The following is a 15470-nucleotide window of genomic DNA, read 5'->3' on the forward strand; positions in this document are numbered from 1 at the left end:
AGGTCATTATCTTAGGGTCCTGGGATCGGGGCCCACATCAGGCCGTGCACTCAGTGGGGAGTCTGCTTGAAATTCTCTCTCCCTCTCCCTCTGCCCCTCCTGCTCATGCCTGCTCGTGCGCTCCCTCTCTCAAGTTTTTAAAAATACAATCAGAAAGCCATTTCCAGAAACTCTAGAAATAACTCAGAAACCTCATTCTTAAAATCCTGTCTGTCTGCAACCACTCTTGGCACAAAATCTGTATTAGTCCGGCTGCTCCTGAGAAAAACAACCAGTAGAATGTGTGTGTGTTTATATTCTCACATAGAGGACGATAGTTTCCTTTAAGGAAATAGAGAGGTTATGGAGGCTGAGGAGTTCAAACTCTGCAGTCGGCAGGCTGGGGTCTCAGGAGAGCCAGCGGTGCACGTTCTAGTCTGAGCTTGGATATGCGGGCAGGAAAAGATCTGTGTCCCAGCTCAGAGACCATCAGGCTGAGAGACAAAGCGTTGTTTCTTCCTCACCCTTTCATTCTCATCAGGCCTTCTGGATTGGATGAGGGCCCCCACACTGGGGAGAGCGCTCTGCTCAGTGGACTGATTCTAATGTTGCTGTCACCCAGGAACACCCTCACAGACACACCCAGGATACTGTCTGACCGAATATCTGGGCATCTCATGGCCCAGTCAAGTTGATACGCAAAATTAACCGTCCCAGGCACATGAGTCAGTTTGTGTCGGTAGTGGAGACGTTAACCTTGAGCATCTGGTGTAAGGGGTCACAGCGTTTCTCTCCCATACAATTTGTCTTTGTCTTTCACTTTGTAACTACTAAGTAATTTGTGGGGAGACACTTTGCGGCCGTGTGAATACCCTGTTCCTTGTCCCACCTTCAGTTCCCAGTTTTCCCATGCACGGATCATTTTCTAACTCTCATTGCTCCTTCCGTATTTCTTAATTGTCATTCCACAATAAGGAAGAGCTTTTCCTTCTCCACTTCTATTTGAGATCAGTATGGACCCCTAGATTCTTACTTTATTTGGGGGACTATGTCACTGACATCACTTACTTGATTGCTCCCGTGGTTCCAGGTTTTGGCCAGTAGGAGCCCATTCACTTTGGTGCCTGTTTCTTTTAACAGGTCCCTGTCATTCTCTGAGTACTTCCCTACTTTCTGGCTCAAGAAGATGTTCCAGACTCCCCTTGTCCTTCCCCAGTCTCATCTCCAGAATCAGCTCTTCTCTACGGCACCCTAGGTCTTTTTAGGCAGCGTCTGTGTGTTATTGCTTCTAAGCTCCCTCAGAAGGCAGAGCTAGGAAGTGTGTGTGCACATACACCTGTCCCTACCTTCCCCTCCCTGTGCCCCACCACACACGCCGAGGTCACACGGATACCTCCAGTTCCAAGCCAACCACCCCCACACCAATACTTTGCAGCTTCCTTCCAGAGCTGTGAAAAACCTGTCTCACAGGGCAAGTCCGAGTAGATTCTATTTTAATTACATTTTCCTGGAATATAAATTACTATTTGTATCTAGATTACGTGAAGCTGCCCGTATGAAAGGAAAGGTTCTTTTGGGGTAGAACATAGAGATATGGCCCATTAAAAACTAGGTGATATCGTGCTATACTTAATCTCCCCACCTCCTATGTTTGACTCATGAGGAAATAAGAAAAGTGAAACTAAGTACATAAATCTTTTTTAAAAAACGGTAATGATGGTGGGTGATTTAGTCTTGCACACTTGATGGCCTGAATTTTCTCCTGAAGCAGGATGCAAATCATTTGCTGAGAGAAGGGAGGAGGGCTGGGGGGACTCATTCCTTCGTCCCTTCATTTTTTTTTTTTTTGATTCATCAGGTACTTAAGCAGCCCCTTCTAAATTCCAGGCTCTGTATTCCATGCTGAAGATAAAGCAACGAGCAAGGTAAATAACTGTCTGTCTCCGCTGGAGACAGACAGCAAACAAACAAGAAACTTCTTGTGGTAACTGCCATAGAGGAGACCAGCGTGGGCTGCTGGTGGGCTGGGTGCTTCACGTGGGGAGAGATCTCGTTTTGTTCTTGGCTAAGGCACAGTCCTCAGGAGGAGTTGGTGTGAGAGAAACCAACATCTGGATGTCAGATCGGCTTTGCATTGAGGCTTCCTACTGAAGAGATTTAAGGATAGGAATGATCATTTCATTTCTATTTCATGGAGGGTGGATCGAAAGGGAGTCACGCCAATAAGGATGATCCCGGCGATGGGAAAGACACCTGAGACCTCGTATGCTTGCTGAACGCTGTTCACTCGTACCATTCTCGACCCGGAGAAAATTGTGCCATATTGTTGGTTTCTTTAATTTCTCTAAATGCAAGTGAAACCTGGCCATTTTCATGGAATTTATTTCGATATAACTAGTTGAATTCATCTCCTAGAGTTGCTGCAACAGAAGAGCACAAACCAGGTGCTCTGTCTGAAACCGGTAGGGGAGACAGCCTTGGTTGCCTCTTCCCAGCTTCTGGGGGTGACCTTAGCTTGCATCTGTCTGCCTGTGTCATCACATGGTGTCCTCCTTGTCTGTCACCATCTTCACGGGGCATTTTTCCTCGTGTCATCATCCAGTCATGTTGGATTAGGGCCCACTCTGATGACCTCATCTTGTTTACATCTGCAAAGCCCTGTTTCTAAATAAGGACACTTGCACGGGCACCAGGGAGTAGGACTTCAGTATATCTTTCTGGGGGGAGGCCACCCTTTAAACCATGGTGCTGATGATCCACGATCTTTGTTTTTCCAGGTGCCTGGTCTGTTTTCTAACACTGTCTGTTGACATATGTTGTTGGCGTCTTTGTTTGCTGTTTTGAAAGGTCACCCTTGCCATACCAGAGTCTTTGGGAACACCTGTCATGTGATCCCCGCTACCTCCCACTTCTGTACTTTCTTCTTTCTACTTCAGCTTCGTTTTCCACATTCTTTTGCTCACTTTTCTCCACCTTCTGGCCCCTGGGTTCAGCAGTGTCCGCTCCCATTCTCCTGCTAGTGTAGCCTTTGTTTCTGTTTTCTCCTCTTCTGTTTCCTTCAGCTCTACTGGTTTCCTGCCTCCTTTTCCAAAAGATCATTTAAAATATGATTTCTCTATTCTTAAATGATGTTTTCTTTGATCTCCTGGTTTAATGGATTATATTTCCTTTACATTCTCTGCTTTCACGCAGAAATATTTTACCATCCGCTTTCTCCTTCATGACATACTTATTTTTCATGGATATTCTTGATCTGCCCTTTGTCAGTTTCTTTTAATCCTTTTTTCCTGTAGCAGTGAACTGCCTACTTCTGGAGAATTCCTCAGGACCTGACGTTTGCAAAGGTGCCTCTTCTCTCGAGGCGACCACCCTCAACTATGTCGACTTTCCATGGCACTTCACAACCATCCTTCATTAAGTCATCTTTCAGAGTTGTGGCTGGGTTTTTGTTTCCTAGTAGGTCATGTGTTCTGGCTTTTCTTCATTTTGTTGTTCTTGATGATTCAGAGGGTTGCAGTAAGGCCAAAATAACCTAACTCTGTCCTCCTTAAATGGAAGTCCCTTAGGTGGTATTTGAAGTTGATCCAGGACCCAACCCTAGAGAACTTGAGTGTCTAGAGATCATGAGAAAAGAAGGGGCCAGCAAAGGAGATGAGGAGGAGGAAATCTTAGAGAAGGTGGCCTCACAGAAGCCACGAGAAGAGTGTGTTGAGGAAGCAGGAGTTCACGTCAGAGACTGCTGAGACATCGACTTAAAGTGAAGACAAAATCAGTTGGGGAACTCAGCCGTCTCACTGGAAACTAGCTTTGGGCGGCAGGCTGGAGTTTCTTGAGGAGATAGTAGAAGGCAGAGAGATGGCTTGCGCAGGTGAATACATTTCCTAGGCAACACGATGTTCCCAGCAACTCAGGATTTCACGTACATTAAAGAGGGAAGAAAAACAGGCCAAATCAATGTGATTACGCAGCTCCTACCTGAAAGCATGTATGTTCTTACGAAATATGTAGTATTTACTCATGAATGAGGATTCTGTTGAACACTTAATATATCATTCACAGAGAATTTTCCTCCTGATTACAATTGATTTCATGTTGTTTAAGAAGTCAATCAAGGACAGCACTGAATTCTGTTAGTGGGTGAACTGACCTTAGAAGCCTTGAGGGTCCCTCTGAAATCTCATCATCTGGAGTGAATTCCCTTTTCTCCTCCACCCAGCTCAAAGTTAAAGATATTTTTGCCCTTTGTATTCAATAAGTGTTCAGCTTCTGTCCAATGTCCCTTCGAAGTAACTCAGATTTCTCTTTCTCTCCTTTCCGGTGCCACTCTCCTCACTGAGGGCCAGCCTTATTGACCTCTTTAACTAGAAAAGTCTTCCCTGATCCCTTGTTTCCAGTCACATCGAATGGCTTTCAAAGCCTTTCACGGCGATCAGATCCAGCTCCCTCCTACTTTTCCAGTGGTTGCCTAACATTCCCTGACACATGCTTTCTGCTCAAGGAAGGCCAGCCTCCCTCCTGTTCTTCCAGTCTTGCCACGTGGTCCTGCCTTCATGCCAGAATTCCTGTGGAGTTCACCTTAGTCCACAGGTAGCAGTTCATTTTCTGTAGTATCAGCTGATGTGCACACCCCCGCCCTCCTCCTCCAGGGTCACACTTCCCTGCATGGTCGTATACCCATACATCTCAACTTCCTGTTGTGGCTTATCTTTTGTATAAATGACGGGCAAATTAATGGAACTACTTTTTTTTAAGTGTTCCAGAATTCCGGTACAAAAGACTGTTGTCCTCCAACGGCATTCACATCTTTCTTCTCCACAAATACTCATTATTAATTCAAACACATTTTAGAACGCCTGGCTGACTTAGTGGGGAGAGCATGAGACTCTTGATCTCAGGGTTGTAAATTTGTGCCCTATGTTGGGTGTAGAGATTACTAAAAAATAAATAAACTTAAAAAAAAAAACACTTTTAGAACCTTGTTATTTCGCTCAGAAGCCTGTGAAAATACCTGGCCCATAATAAATATCTTTAAACTTCTTAAAGAAATTGAGGTGGTGGTGTTGTTTTGAGAGAGAGAGAGAGAGAGAGAGTTGTGTGTGTGTATGAGCAGTGGGTGAGGGAGAGGGAGAGAATCTTCAGCAGGCTCCACACCCAGCGGAAGCCAATGCGGGGCTTGATCTCATGACCCTGAGATCATGAGCCAAAATCAAGAGTCAGACGCTCAACCAACTGAGCCACCCAGGTGCCCCAAGAAATTGAGTTTTAAGAATCAATCATTGTTAAGGTATTTTAAGTATTTTGGAAGTTCTGAAGAAAAAAACAAATCTGAACAGAGCAAAGACCAAAATGTCAGTGTTGGAGATGGGGTATCAAGACTGGCTTCCTGGAGGAGCTGAGGCTTGGGCTTTTGCAAAGAGTGAGAGTTGGCTGAGCAGACAGGGGAAGAAGAGACTGGTTAGGGAGAGGGTATTCTAGGCAGAATAGACCCGTGGCCAAACCATGAACTGTCACAAACCTTGGGAACTCTATGTAGCTCATTAATGTAGAGCAGGAGTGAGTGAGGCAGAGACACAGGGAGGAGGGACAGGGAGGGTTTGACAGGTCTCGGAGTCAGTTTCGAACCTCACTGGAAGGGGTGTGCCGTGACCATCTTTGCCAGTACATTTTATGCCTTTATTATCTTACCTGTCGTATTGTTACTATTTATTTGCTCTACTTCCCTGCTCTTTGTTCATTTCTTAATTCCCAGAGTCAGGCCCCATGTCTGGCACACAGTAGATATTGAATAAATGTTTGACGAATGCATTATGAAAGTTTGTCATAAAAGCTTTGCACACAGAAGGCGTAAAAATGCCTTCCTTGTGGGCGCCTGGGTGGCTCAGCTGTTTAACCAACTGCGTTTGACTCAGGTCATGATCCCGGAGTCCCAGGATGCAGTCCCGCATGGGGCTTCTAGCTCCACGGGGAGTTTGCTTCTCACTCTGATTCTCCCCTCTCATGTTCTCTCTTTCTCTCTCTCTCTCAAATAAATAAATAAAATCTTTTTTAAAAAATGCCTTCCTTGGTTTTTTGTTAGAGTTGGCATCACCTTATTTGTCGTGGAGGATAATTACAGTAGTTCCTTACAGAAGCATACCAGGCAGGTGACTACATTACTTTAGGGCAAACTTCTTAACCTGAGGGTTTTCCCAAAGCAAACTGGACTATCCGGTTGTTGTTAAAGTGATACTGGCACCATCTAGCGGTAATTTTAAGCCTTACCCAAATTGAAAGCTTCATTTGTGATAACCAGCTACAAGCAAGTTTGTAACATTTTATAAATTACCGAAGTACTGTATTTAATACTATATTTTGTTGACACTTTGCCACTCTCTTCACATGAATAGTTATACATTTGGTGGTTTTATATACCTATTTTAATTGAGTTTTACAAACATGATGTCTAGAAGTTTTGATAAGCAGAATATCCTATTTGAAATAAAATGGAATTTCATAATTAGGCAGACCTGGAGTCTTAGACCAGCATTCTGATCTCAGATGCTATGTGATGTGTGTTAGTTTACAGAGTTCCAGACTTGTGAGGTAATCTTATTTTCCTAACATCCTTTTTTAATTTTTCCTGTTTGGACAGTGTCTCTAAAACTAAAGAATCATGTCCCTTTAATTCTTATCCTTGAAGACAGTTGTTGAGCGTGTCCTCCAAATTTGCAGGTTAAGCCAGAAGGGCCTGGGTAGTGAATGTTAGCTTTTTATTATTTTTGTGGGTGTTTGAACATGAGTTACGTGGACATTTTGCTTGTGACTTGTCATTCGTTGATTAACACTAAGGCAGGGAAGCAGAATTATGATCACTGAACTAATTCCTCATGTGTAGGGATTGCTGTGATTTAAGTAGCAATGTTAATATAAAATAAAAGCATTTATTAAAAATATTTTTCATGCAGAGCATAATTGGAAACAAGATTAATTACCCTTTTTTTTTTAAGTACTTACTCAATGCCAAAGGGAGAGAGGGGTATAATTATCTCCATTTTACAGATGAATCTGAAACATATGGAGGCAAAGTAGTTTTCTCAAGGTCTCACAGCTATTATATTTGCAGTCTGAGCCTTCAGAACCAGATGTAGAGGACCCCAGAGTCCAGGCTTTTAACCACCATGTAAACACTGCATCCAATGAGGGAGGATTCACAGGAAAACCATGGTAGAAAAATGCACAAGACAACCTTAAAGTGGTTATTAATAGCTTTTACTTAAATGTACATGACTTAATAAAAATCTTGGCTTTAATTTATTGTTGACATTATCAGCATCTGTTTGTTTCCACTCCTAATTATAGCCAGCAGCCTTCATTCCATTGTGAAGGAAGTTGAAGTTTCTTGCCTTGCGCTTCCAGAGAATTCGTTCTTTCCCAGCTGCACTGGTCCTAGGCAAGAGTGCTTCCAGGCACGGTCACTGTCTGTTGGCGAGCACTTTGCCCAACTCACCACTCCCTTCGTTCTCAGATACGAACTCTGTGTCTACCTGTGCCTTTTGGCAGGGGCAGGTGTTTGTGTAGAAACCTCCGTTTGAGTGTTGGCCTGGTTCACGGGTGTCACATGTGTGAGTTAATGTATAAATAGTGAAGAGATATGGGGCTTCTAAGTTTTATATTTAAATTTTTTCTTTGTAAATACAGACACATAATTCTGTGCGGTTGCAATCATATCATGTATGCTGGGTTGTGTTTTGTCTCGTTTTGTTTTGTTTTGTTTTACTCCTTTTTCCTTTGTTCCTCTGGCTTCCTTCCATCCATCCACGTGACCTTCCTCCTCATCCCCCTGTTGTATGTGTAAAAGGGTACCTAAAACATCACAAGTAGTCCCCCCTATTTTTCCATGCTTGTGTCATCATTTATCAAATACATTCATGTACAGTTAGACATCTAAATCATCTATGGGGCACTGTTCTAGTATTTTATGGTAAAAAGGTGCGATCATATTATAAATACTTTTAAAAATACACATACCTTTCAACCAGCTATCCCACAGAAATAAAAGCACTGATTCGTAAGATTATGTGTCAAGAGTATTTTTTTACAGTATTATTCATAATATCCTATTTGAATAATAGCAGGAAGGAAGGGAGATGATTGAATAAAGAATGATAATCTACACTGTGAAATTTTAGGCAATCATTTAAAATCATGAATTTGACGTGTGCCGGAACCCTCTCTCCTAGCGTTCTCTCTGTTACGCGTTTTAGTGTTCTTATTCCTTTATTGACATTTTACTGTGGTTTCAAGAGGAAGAAAAAAAGAAATGTATTTGGGCAGTTTTCTTTATCATTGCAAATCTGGCTAAGTAGATTCTAAGACCTGCTTTAACTTCTATTTCTTTTCTGACTAGAGCTCTTGTGTAGCCCCTTCTGATCCTTTCGTATTTGGAAATAGGGAACATCCAGCCTCCCCTAAATTAAATTCTTTCTTCGTTCTTGGCTTTTAACTCCTACTGGTCTTTCCTACCAGCAGCATCTGAAGGGGCAAAGCCTTAAGCTTTGTCTCTAAAATTAATTCAGAATCAATGAGATGTCAGTTCAGAAACTGTTCCTGGGACACCTAGGAAAGAACATTTCTCTATAACCGACCCACTCCTCTGCTTCTTTTGCTTCCTTACAGATTTGAAAAAGGGCGCATCTACACATTCATTGGAGAAGTCGTTGTTTCTGTGAATCCTTACAAGCCGTTGAACATCTATGGGAGAGACACAATCGAGCAGTATAAAGGACGGGAGCTGTACGAGAGACCTCCTCATCTTTTTGCAATTGCGGATGCTGCTTACAAAGCTATGAAGAGACGCTCAAAAGACACTTGTATTGTGATATCAGGTATTCAGAAGGGGATCCCTGTGCTTTCAAGGTCAAAATGCATTTCACTTACTAGGTGCTCAAGGATCCAAACTGCTCAATAGATTTTTTTATTTTTTTTTGAAGTTAGAAACCTACGCAATTTTATAGGAGAAAAAAAATTGGAGCAAACACCAAATCATTCGAACCAATGCCTTGTCTTGATTCATTTCCAAATCCACGTTACATGTGGATGGACTTTCTGGTCATGAAAGATTCTTCCTCCCGTCTCAATGACATAAAAGTACTGGATAAAATGTAACAAAGATTTTTTTTTAAAATATTTTATTTATTTATTTGTCAAATAGAGAGTGAGAATGAGTGAGCACAAGCAGGGGAAGCAGCAGGCAGAGAGAGAAGCAGGCTCCCTGCCAGGCAGGGAGCCCGATGCGGGGCTCTATCCCAGTACCTCAGGATCATGACCTGAGTTGAAGGCAGATGCTCAAATGACTGAGCCACCCAGGCATCCCAACAAAGATTATTTTAAATAATAACAGAATGAAAGGAAGAAAATGAAATCCTGAGGTACAAGTCAAAGTCAGATTGGCAAGTGGGAGTTAGTGTCAAAGGGCATAACAGGCATGGGGACCAGAACTGGGCCGTCCCGGCTGGAGGCTGGAGCTTCAAAGTCTGAGGAGCAGGAAGGCAGTAGACCTTGTTGGAGCTGAGCTCTTCCCAGAATCTTGGGTCATGTGAATTGAGGATTGGGAAAATATCTGCCTGCTGACATAGGATGCCCTCGCCCACGCTGTGGGGATTTATTTTGGTCATAATAATGCCTCACATCTGCATTAAGGTCTTTATACTTTCAAAACTGCTTTTATGACTTTATTTCATTTTGGTTATCAGAACAGTTCTGAGTGCTAAGACAGTTGTGTTTCTACTTTTTAGATGAGAATATTAAGGGTCAGAGGAGTTATAGTAACTTAGTGTTGGAGAATTATATCCTAGGACTATATTATATTCAATTAATAAAAGCAGTATTGCCTGAGTATAAAAGGAAGGAGGGAATAAACAATCCTTTAAGCATATAAAGTAAAAGTAAAATGTCCCTCCCCTTTGAATATCTTGTTACCCCCCAAAACTCCAACATTAACAGCTGTGAATTTAGTATTTATCCTTTTTATACATTTTTCTGTGTATAATACATATCGTCATACATGCATATTAAATTATAAACTCTAATTATGTTACAGAATTATAGCTGCTATTATTTGACTTGTTTTTCTGTTTAACAGTATGGAATGGGACATCTTTTCGTTAGCACAGCTAGAGAAGTAAGGGCTCTCTGACAGCTGTGTGCTATTCCGTTGAATAGTTGAATCCTTTATCTGCCTGGTCCTCTACCAGCAGCCACGTTATTTGTCGAGTTCGGCAGCGACACATAGTATAGTCTGCAGAAATGCTCCTTAAGTCTTTGAAGCTTACTGTTATTATTATTATTTGATCCCATTAGTATTTTTAGTATTTCTGTAGTATACATTTCTGCAAGTGGAGTTTGGGGGTCAGAAGGCATTTCCACTTAAAAATGTGGGTAGCTCATGCTGAGCCGGTCCCTTCCACCCGCCTCATACCAGTCATCCTGCTTTTTCTCTGACGCCATGTCTGGAACTCGCTGTTGCATTCTGCTATGTTTTCACTAAGATAACGCTTGATTTTAATTTTTTGAAAGGAATATTTCATCCTCATTAAGATTAAAAGAAATTTTGCTGTAGAGCATAAGGGTACATGAATTTAGCCATGGCTGGTGTTTGAGGCACTGGCTTGTTTCTTTTCTACTATGCTTCAGAGTCACTGCCAAACACCAACACTCAGGTGTAAGGAGTTCACTTACCCCATTTTGTCCCTTGATATTTTCTATGCAGTCCATCTTAACTTGGAATCTATTTGTTATTTTACTTCCATAATGGTTTTGCTTCTTTTCTCAGCATTTTCAGAGCTGTTAAGACCTAGACGGTACCAAGACAGGAAGATTTTAACTCAAAAAAAAAAAAAAAGGCAAAAATGAAACAAAGAATTTTAAGTAAATAACCTCAGAATTTGCAATTATTCTATTAAATGATCATTGCAATTACTGTGATTATTCTATGAAGAATTGCAGTTACTCTACTAGAAATCAGCTTACTGTTGGTCTCAATAACTGTATTAAGCCTTGCACAACTATTCCCGCAGGGGAGAGTGGAGCTGGGAAAACCGAAGCCAGTAAATACATCATGCACTACATAGCGGCCATCACCAACCCCAGCCAGAGAGCCGAGGTGGAAAGGTAAGGGTAGTGTGAAAATGGAGACACGTTCTCATTGGGGCTTTGTTTTCCATACAGACTTGCCTGGGCCGTCGGTTTTTATATTTGCTTCTTCATAGAGAAATACTGCTTTGGTAACCTTTATGTAAATAGGAAACAAAGTAACACTGCAACAGATGAAAGTCCCTGCCCCGTAACTGCTGCCTTCAGTGTTGCAGGTGCTCAGCCGAGGCAGTTCAGGGGATGCTGGTAGATGCCACTGTTCAAGTTGCTTTTTGTACTGTACTGTGTCTTTTTTACACTGTCTGCTGAGGAGCCCAAGGCTCCCTGGAGGGAAAGGGCTCTGGGAGGCAGATCTGTGGCATCCCTGCATTGCATTGTCAGAGCCGGAAGCCCTGATATTAGAATCGCTAAGAATGATTCCTTTTTCTCTTTAAGTTTCACGCTGCTGTCAGCATAAGATAAGGATGAGGGCTGCTGGGCACTGTCGGTAGGACCTGGCTGCTAGCATGGAACGCGCCTTTAGTATTTTCTTATCCATTCGTAAGGAACGAATGGATGGATTTTTCTTTTTAAAGATTTTATTTATTTGGCAGAGAGAAAGAGAAATCACAAATAGGGAGAGAGGCAGGCAGTGAGAGAGGGGGAAGCAGGCTCACTGCTGAGCAGAGAGCCTGATGCGGGATGCGTTTCTGGGACCCTGAGATCATGACCTGAGCCGAAGGCAGAGCCTTTAACCCACTGAGCCACCCAGGCGCCCCATGACTTAAGTTTCTTAGATGATGTGCAGTTTTTGGGAGAAAAAAAGTTTTCCAGAGTTGCTAGTGTGAAGCTCAGTGTTTATTTTCCGGAATCGCCCTCCGCATGCACATCTCAGCCTTCATTTTATGACTAGGAAAGAAAGGATATGGGTATGAAAGAAGGTGGTATAGCTGAGACTTACCCTACCGGGGCTTTCCTCATTTCTGCATAACCGGGCGGCGGTCAAGGAGGCAGTTTTCTGGACACATCCCCACCTCTGATTCTGACTTCACAGTCTCCTGTGACAGGCACACGAATAGGGGTCACTTATGGGAATTTCCGCAGACACTCAGGAGAACTAACTTGATTTTATTTCTAAACCCAGTGGGTATAGTAGAGTCAGGCATGTGTACAATGTCAAGTGTTTCGTGGGCATATCTTAATGTAGTTTTAAAGATGGTCATCTTCGTTTACCACAGCGTGCAATCCTCCCTCCCCACATTTTTAAAGTATACTTTGGTGTGGGAAGAGAGAAGCTGGGGTGGTGATGGGGTCACTTCCAGTCAGAGTGGATCTGTTACATCAGCTTACTTTAGTGGCCAAAGTGATTTCTGCAGGTGGGCCCGCACGCAAGAGGTTTTGCCAGGGAAATAAAAACAAAGACTTAAGGGTTCAGCATCAAGTTAAAAAGTATCCGGTGGGAGACTGCGCTGTAGAAAGTTAGCATTCACTAAATAAGGAATGAATGTGGCACCTATTCTTTCTTTTCAGAACACATCTTTTTAAGATTTTTATGTCAGTAAAACATGTTCTCTTAAAAACTAAAAATTAGGAGCACCTGGGTGGCTCAGTGGGTTAAGCCTCTGCCTTCTGCTCAGGTTATGATCTCTGAGTCCTGGGATCGAGCCCCGAATCGGGATCTCTGCTCAGCAGGGAGCCTGCTCCCCTCTCCCTGGCCTGCTTCTCTGTATGTCAAATAAAATCTTTAAAAAAACAAAAACAAAAAAAAACACTAAAAACTAAAAATTACAGCATTTGTCCAAGGCGGAAGTCCCCTGAAATCCCACTCCACAGACTCCTACCCTGTCAAGTTAGACCGCTGTAGTGAAATGCACTGGTCTTCCCGGATTTTTAAGCATTTACTAAGCTGTGTGCCTGCACACATGCACTCACGTTCACAGACACATTCACAGACACCTAAAGACCCTGCAACACATATTATTTTGCAACCTACTTTCTCATTCATCAGTGTATTCTGGACCTCTTTCTCTGTCGATGCATCCTATACTAGGAAAAAAAGTTTTTTTATCCAGCCCTACTGGTGGACATTTAGGGCCTGTTTGTTTTAGTACTTCAAACAATGCTACAGTCAGCATCTTTGTATAAATGTTTGGGTGTACTTTAACAAAATCTAGTTTTTCTAAAAGGTGCAGCCTCGAGAACTTTCTATACTGACTTTCATTTCTCTGTTAAAGAGTGAAGAACATGTTGCTTAAGTCCAACTGTGTCTTGGAAGCTTTCGGAAATGCCAAAACCAACCGCAACGACAACTCAAGCAGGTTTGGAAAATACATGGACATCAATTTTGATTTCAAGGGCGACCCTATTGGTGGACATATCAACAACTACTTACTGGAGAAGGTAAAATGTGCTTCATTTCTGAGGGTAATGTTCTCCAGTGCTGACTTTTTTTTAAACCTAATCATGTTTGTAGAATTTTTTAAACTTACTTAAAAGTAGCTTTTAATCCTATTCTGCCTCCCTTCCCACTCCTCAGTTCACTTTCTGGGACAGGTTACTCTCCTTTTGTGCTCTTCTTAGCTCCTGCCGTATCAGATTGGGAAAAGTTTGGGCTTTGTAGATAAGGATTTAGGTGCATGTGTGGCAGGGGTGGGAGTGATATGGGAATGTGTGCCAACTTCTGGATAAGATTTAACCAAAACTGGGGCACCTGATTGGCTTGGTCAGTTAAGTGTCTGCCTTCGGCTCAGGGTTCTGGGATCGAGTCCCACAACGGGCTTCTTGCTTGGCGGGGAGCCTGCTTCTCCCTCTGCCTGTTTCCACCCCTGCTTTGTGCTCTCTCTCTCTCTGACAAATAAATTAATAAAATCTTTAAGGAAAGAAATTTAACCAAAACACATTCTAGGACTAATCGGTTCTACTTTTTTGACACACCACCATTGCTTGCTGCTGTTAATTGTTCTGAACACATGACGGAAAAGTTAGCCCATCCATTCCCCGAAATGACACTCTTTTCACAGAATCATGCCCATACAACTCTCTTTTTTTAACTGAGATATAATTGACATTTAACACCATAAACATTTAAGGCGTATAGCATATTGATTTGATACTTCTGTGTACATTTATTTTAACTAACTTGAATCTCATTTTCTTCTAGTTTCTATTTGTTCATAGCGTCCTTTATGGCAGCGTACCAGAGCATAATCTATTTTCGTTTGTTAAATTGAAGTCAGACCGTTAAGGAAATACCTGTATTTATCAGTGTCAGTTAGGAAAGAACTGGAAATGCCGGTAACATCAGTCTTTTTCCAGAATGTTTTATGGCTTCACTTTATGTGCAGAGCCCATTAGAAGGCCTCCTCTGAAAGAACGTGCATTGTGAGGCCTGTGAGTGCAGGCTTTGGGGGCCATCTGAGGTAGGGGCTTCAACTGATTTTACTACAGGACATAAGACATTGCTCTTTGAAATGCCAGCAGACCCTGGGAACCCTAAACAGCCCTTCCTGTTCTCCCACTTCCAATCCTCTTCCTCCTAAAAACCCCATCTTTAGGCTCCAGGTTTAAAAAAAAAGCTTTGGGACGCCTGGGTGGCTCATTTGGTTGGACGACTGCCTTCGGCTCAGGTCATGATCCCGGGGTCCTGGGATCGAGTCCCACATCGGGCTCTCAGCTCCATGGGGAGTCTGCTTCTCCCTCTGACCTTCTCCTCGCTCATGCTCTCTCTCACTGTCTCTCTCTCAAATAAATAAATAAAATCTTTAAAAAAAAAAAAAGCTTTATTTTTATAAAGTTTAGAGAATTCTGTTTTAAATAGTAAAAAGAACATTAAAAATAGCACAGAAACCCCTGCAGAAGAGGCCTAGTTTTAGGTGGGTAATCCATGGGGTCTTTAGAACATTTGAATGCACTGTTAATACACAATTTCCTGAGAACTTGGCTTGTGCTTTGTTTCCAGGGTGCATTCTCAGATTAACGATTTAATGTGTTTTTTTTTTGTTTTTTTTTTTTTTTTTTTAAGTCTCGAGTGATTGTGCAACAGCCAGGAGAGAGAAGCTTTCATTCTTTTTATCAGGTTAGTATCTCTTGTTGTGCAGGTAATCCATCATTGGCTCAGTTGTACCGGGAATGAGTATTTTATGTCGGGACACTCCCCTGTCCTGTGCCTCCTTTGCCTCCATTGGCCCAGGACACATTACACATGAGTACGTGCATACGCACACGCTCGCCCACGTGCTGCTTCCGAGATTCGATGAGTGTGATCCTTATAAAGAAGAATCAGGTGGTTAACCCACCAGAGGAGTTGACTGCCTTGGTTGAACATCCCCTCCATTTTTTTGCAATGTAGAGAACAGTTTAATATCTGTAAAAGCTTTTGAAAT

The 15470-nt window shown here is 42.4% G+C and overlaps 1 protein-coding gene across 2 annotated transcripts in view; it reads left to right on the forward strand.

Moving 5' to 3' along the window:
* MYO1D (myosin ID) overlaps positions 1-15470 on the forward strand; it is a 339488-nt gene that overhangs the window by 81861 nt on the left and 242157 nt on the right. Inside the window, exons 1-5 of one of the 2 annotated variants that reach the window (XM_059380395.1) lie at positions 1838-1904; positions 8635-8843; positions 11034-11127; positions 13323-13488; positions 15110-15163. In XM_059380395.1, the coding sequence (XP_059236378.1) occupies positions 1879-1904; positions 8635-8843; positions 11034-11127; positions 13323-13488; positions 15110-15163 (549 nt within the window). In that variant the 5' untranslated portion in view covers positions 1838-1878. Of the gene's footprint in view, positions 1-1837; positions 1905-8634; positions 8844-11033; positions 11128-13322; positions 13489-15109; positions 15164-15470 lie in introns of those variants that run through there. The other variant, XM_059380394.1, reaches the window with a different exon arrangement.

The sequence above is a fragment of the Mustela nigripes genome, chromosome 16, assembly GCF_022355385.1.
Source record: "Mustela nigripes isolate SB6536 chromosome 16, MUSNIG.SB6536, whole genome shotgun sequence".
Classification (NCBI taxonomy): Eukaryota; Metazoa; Chordata; class Mammalia; order Carnivora; family Mustelidae; genus Mustela; species Mustela nigripes.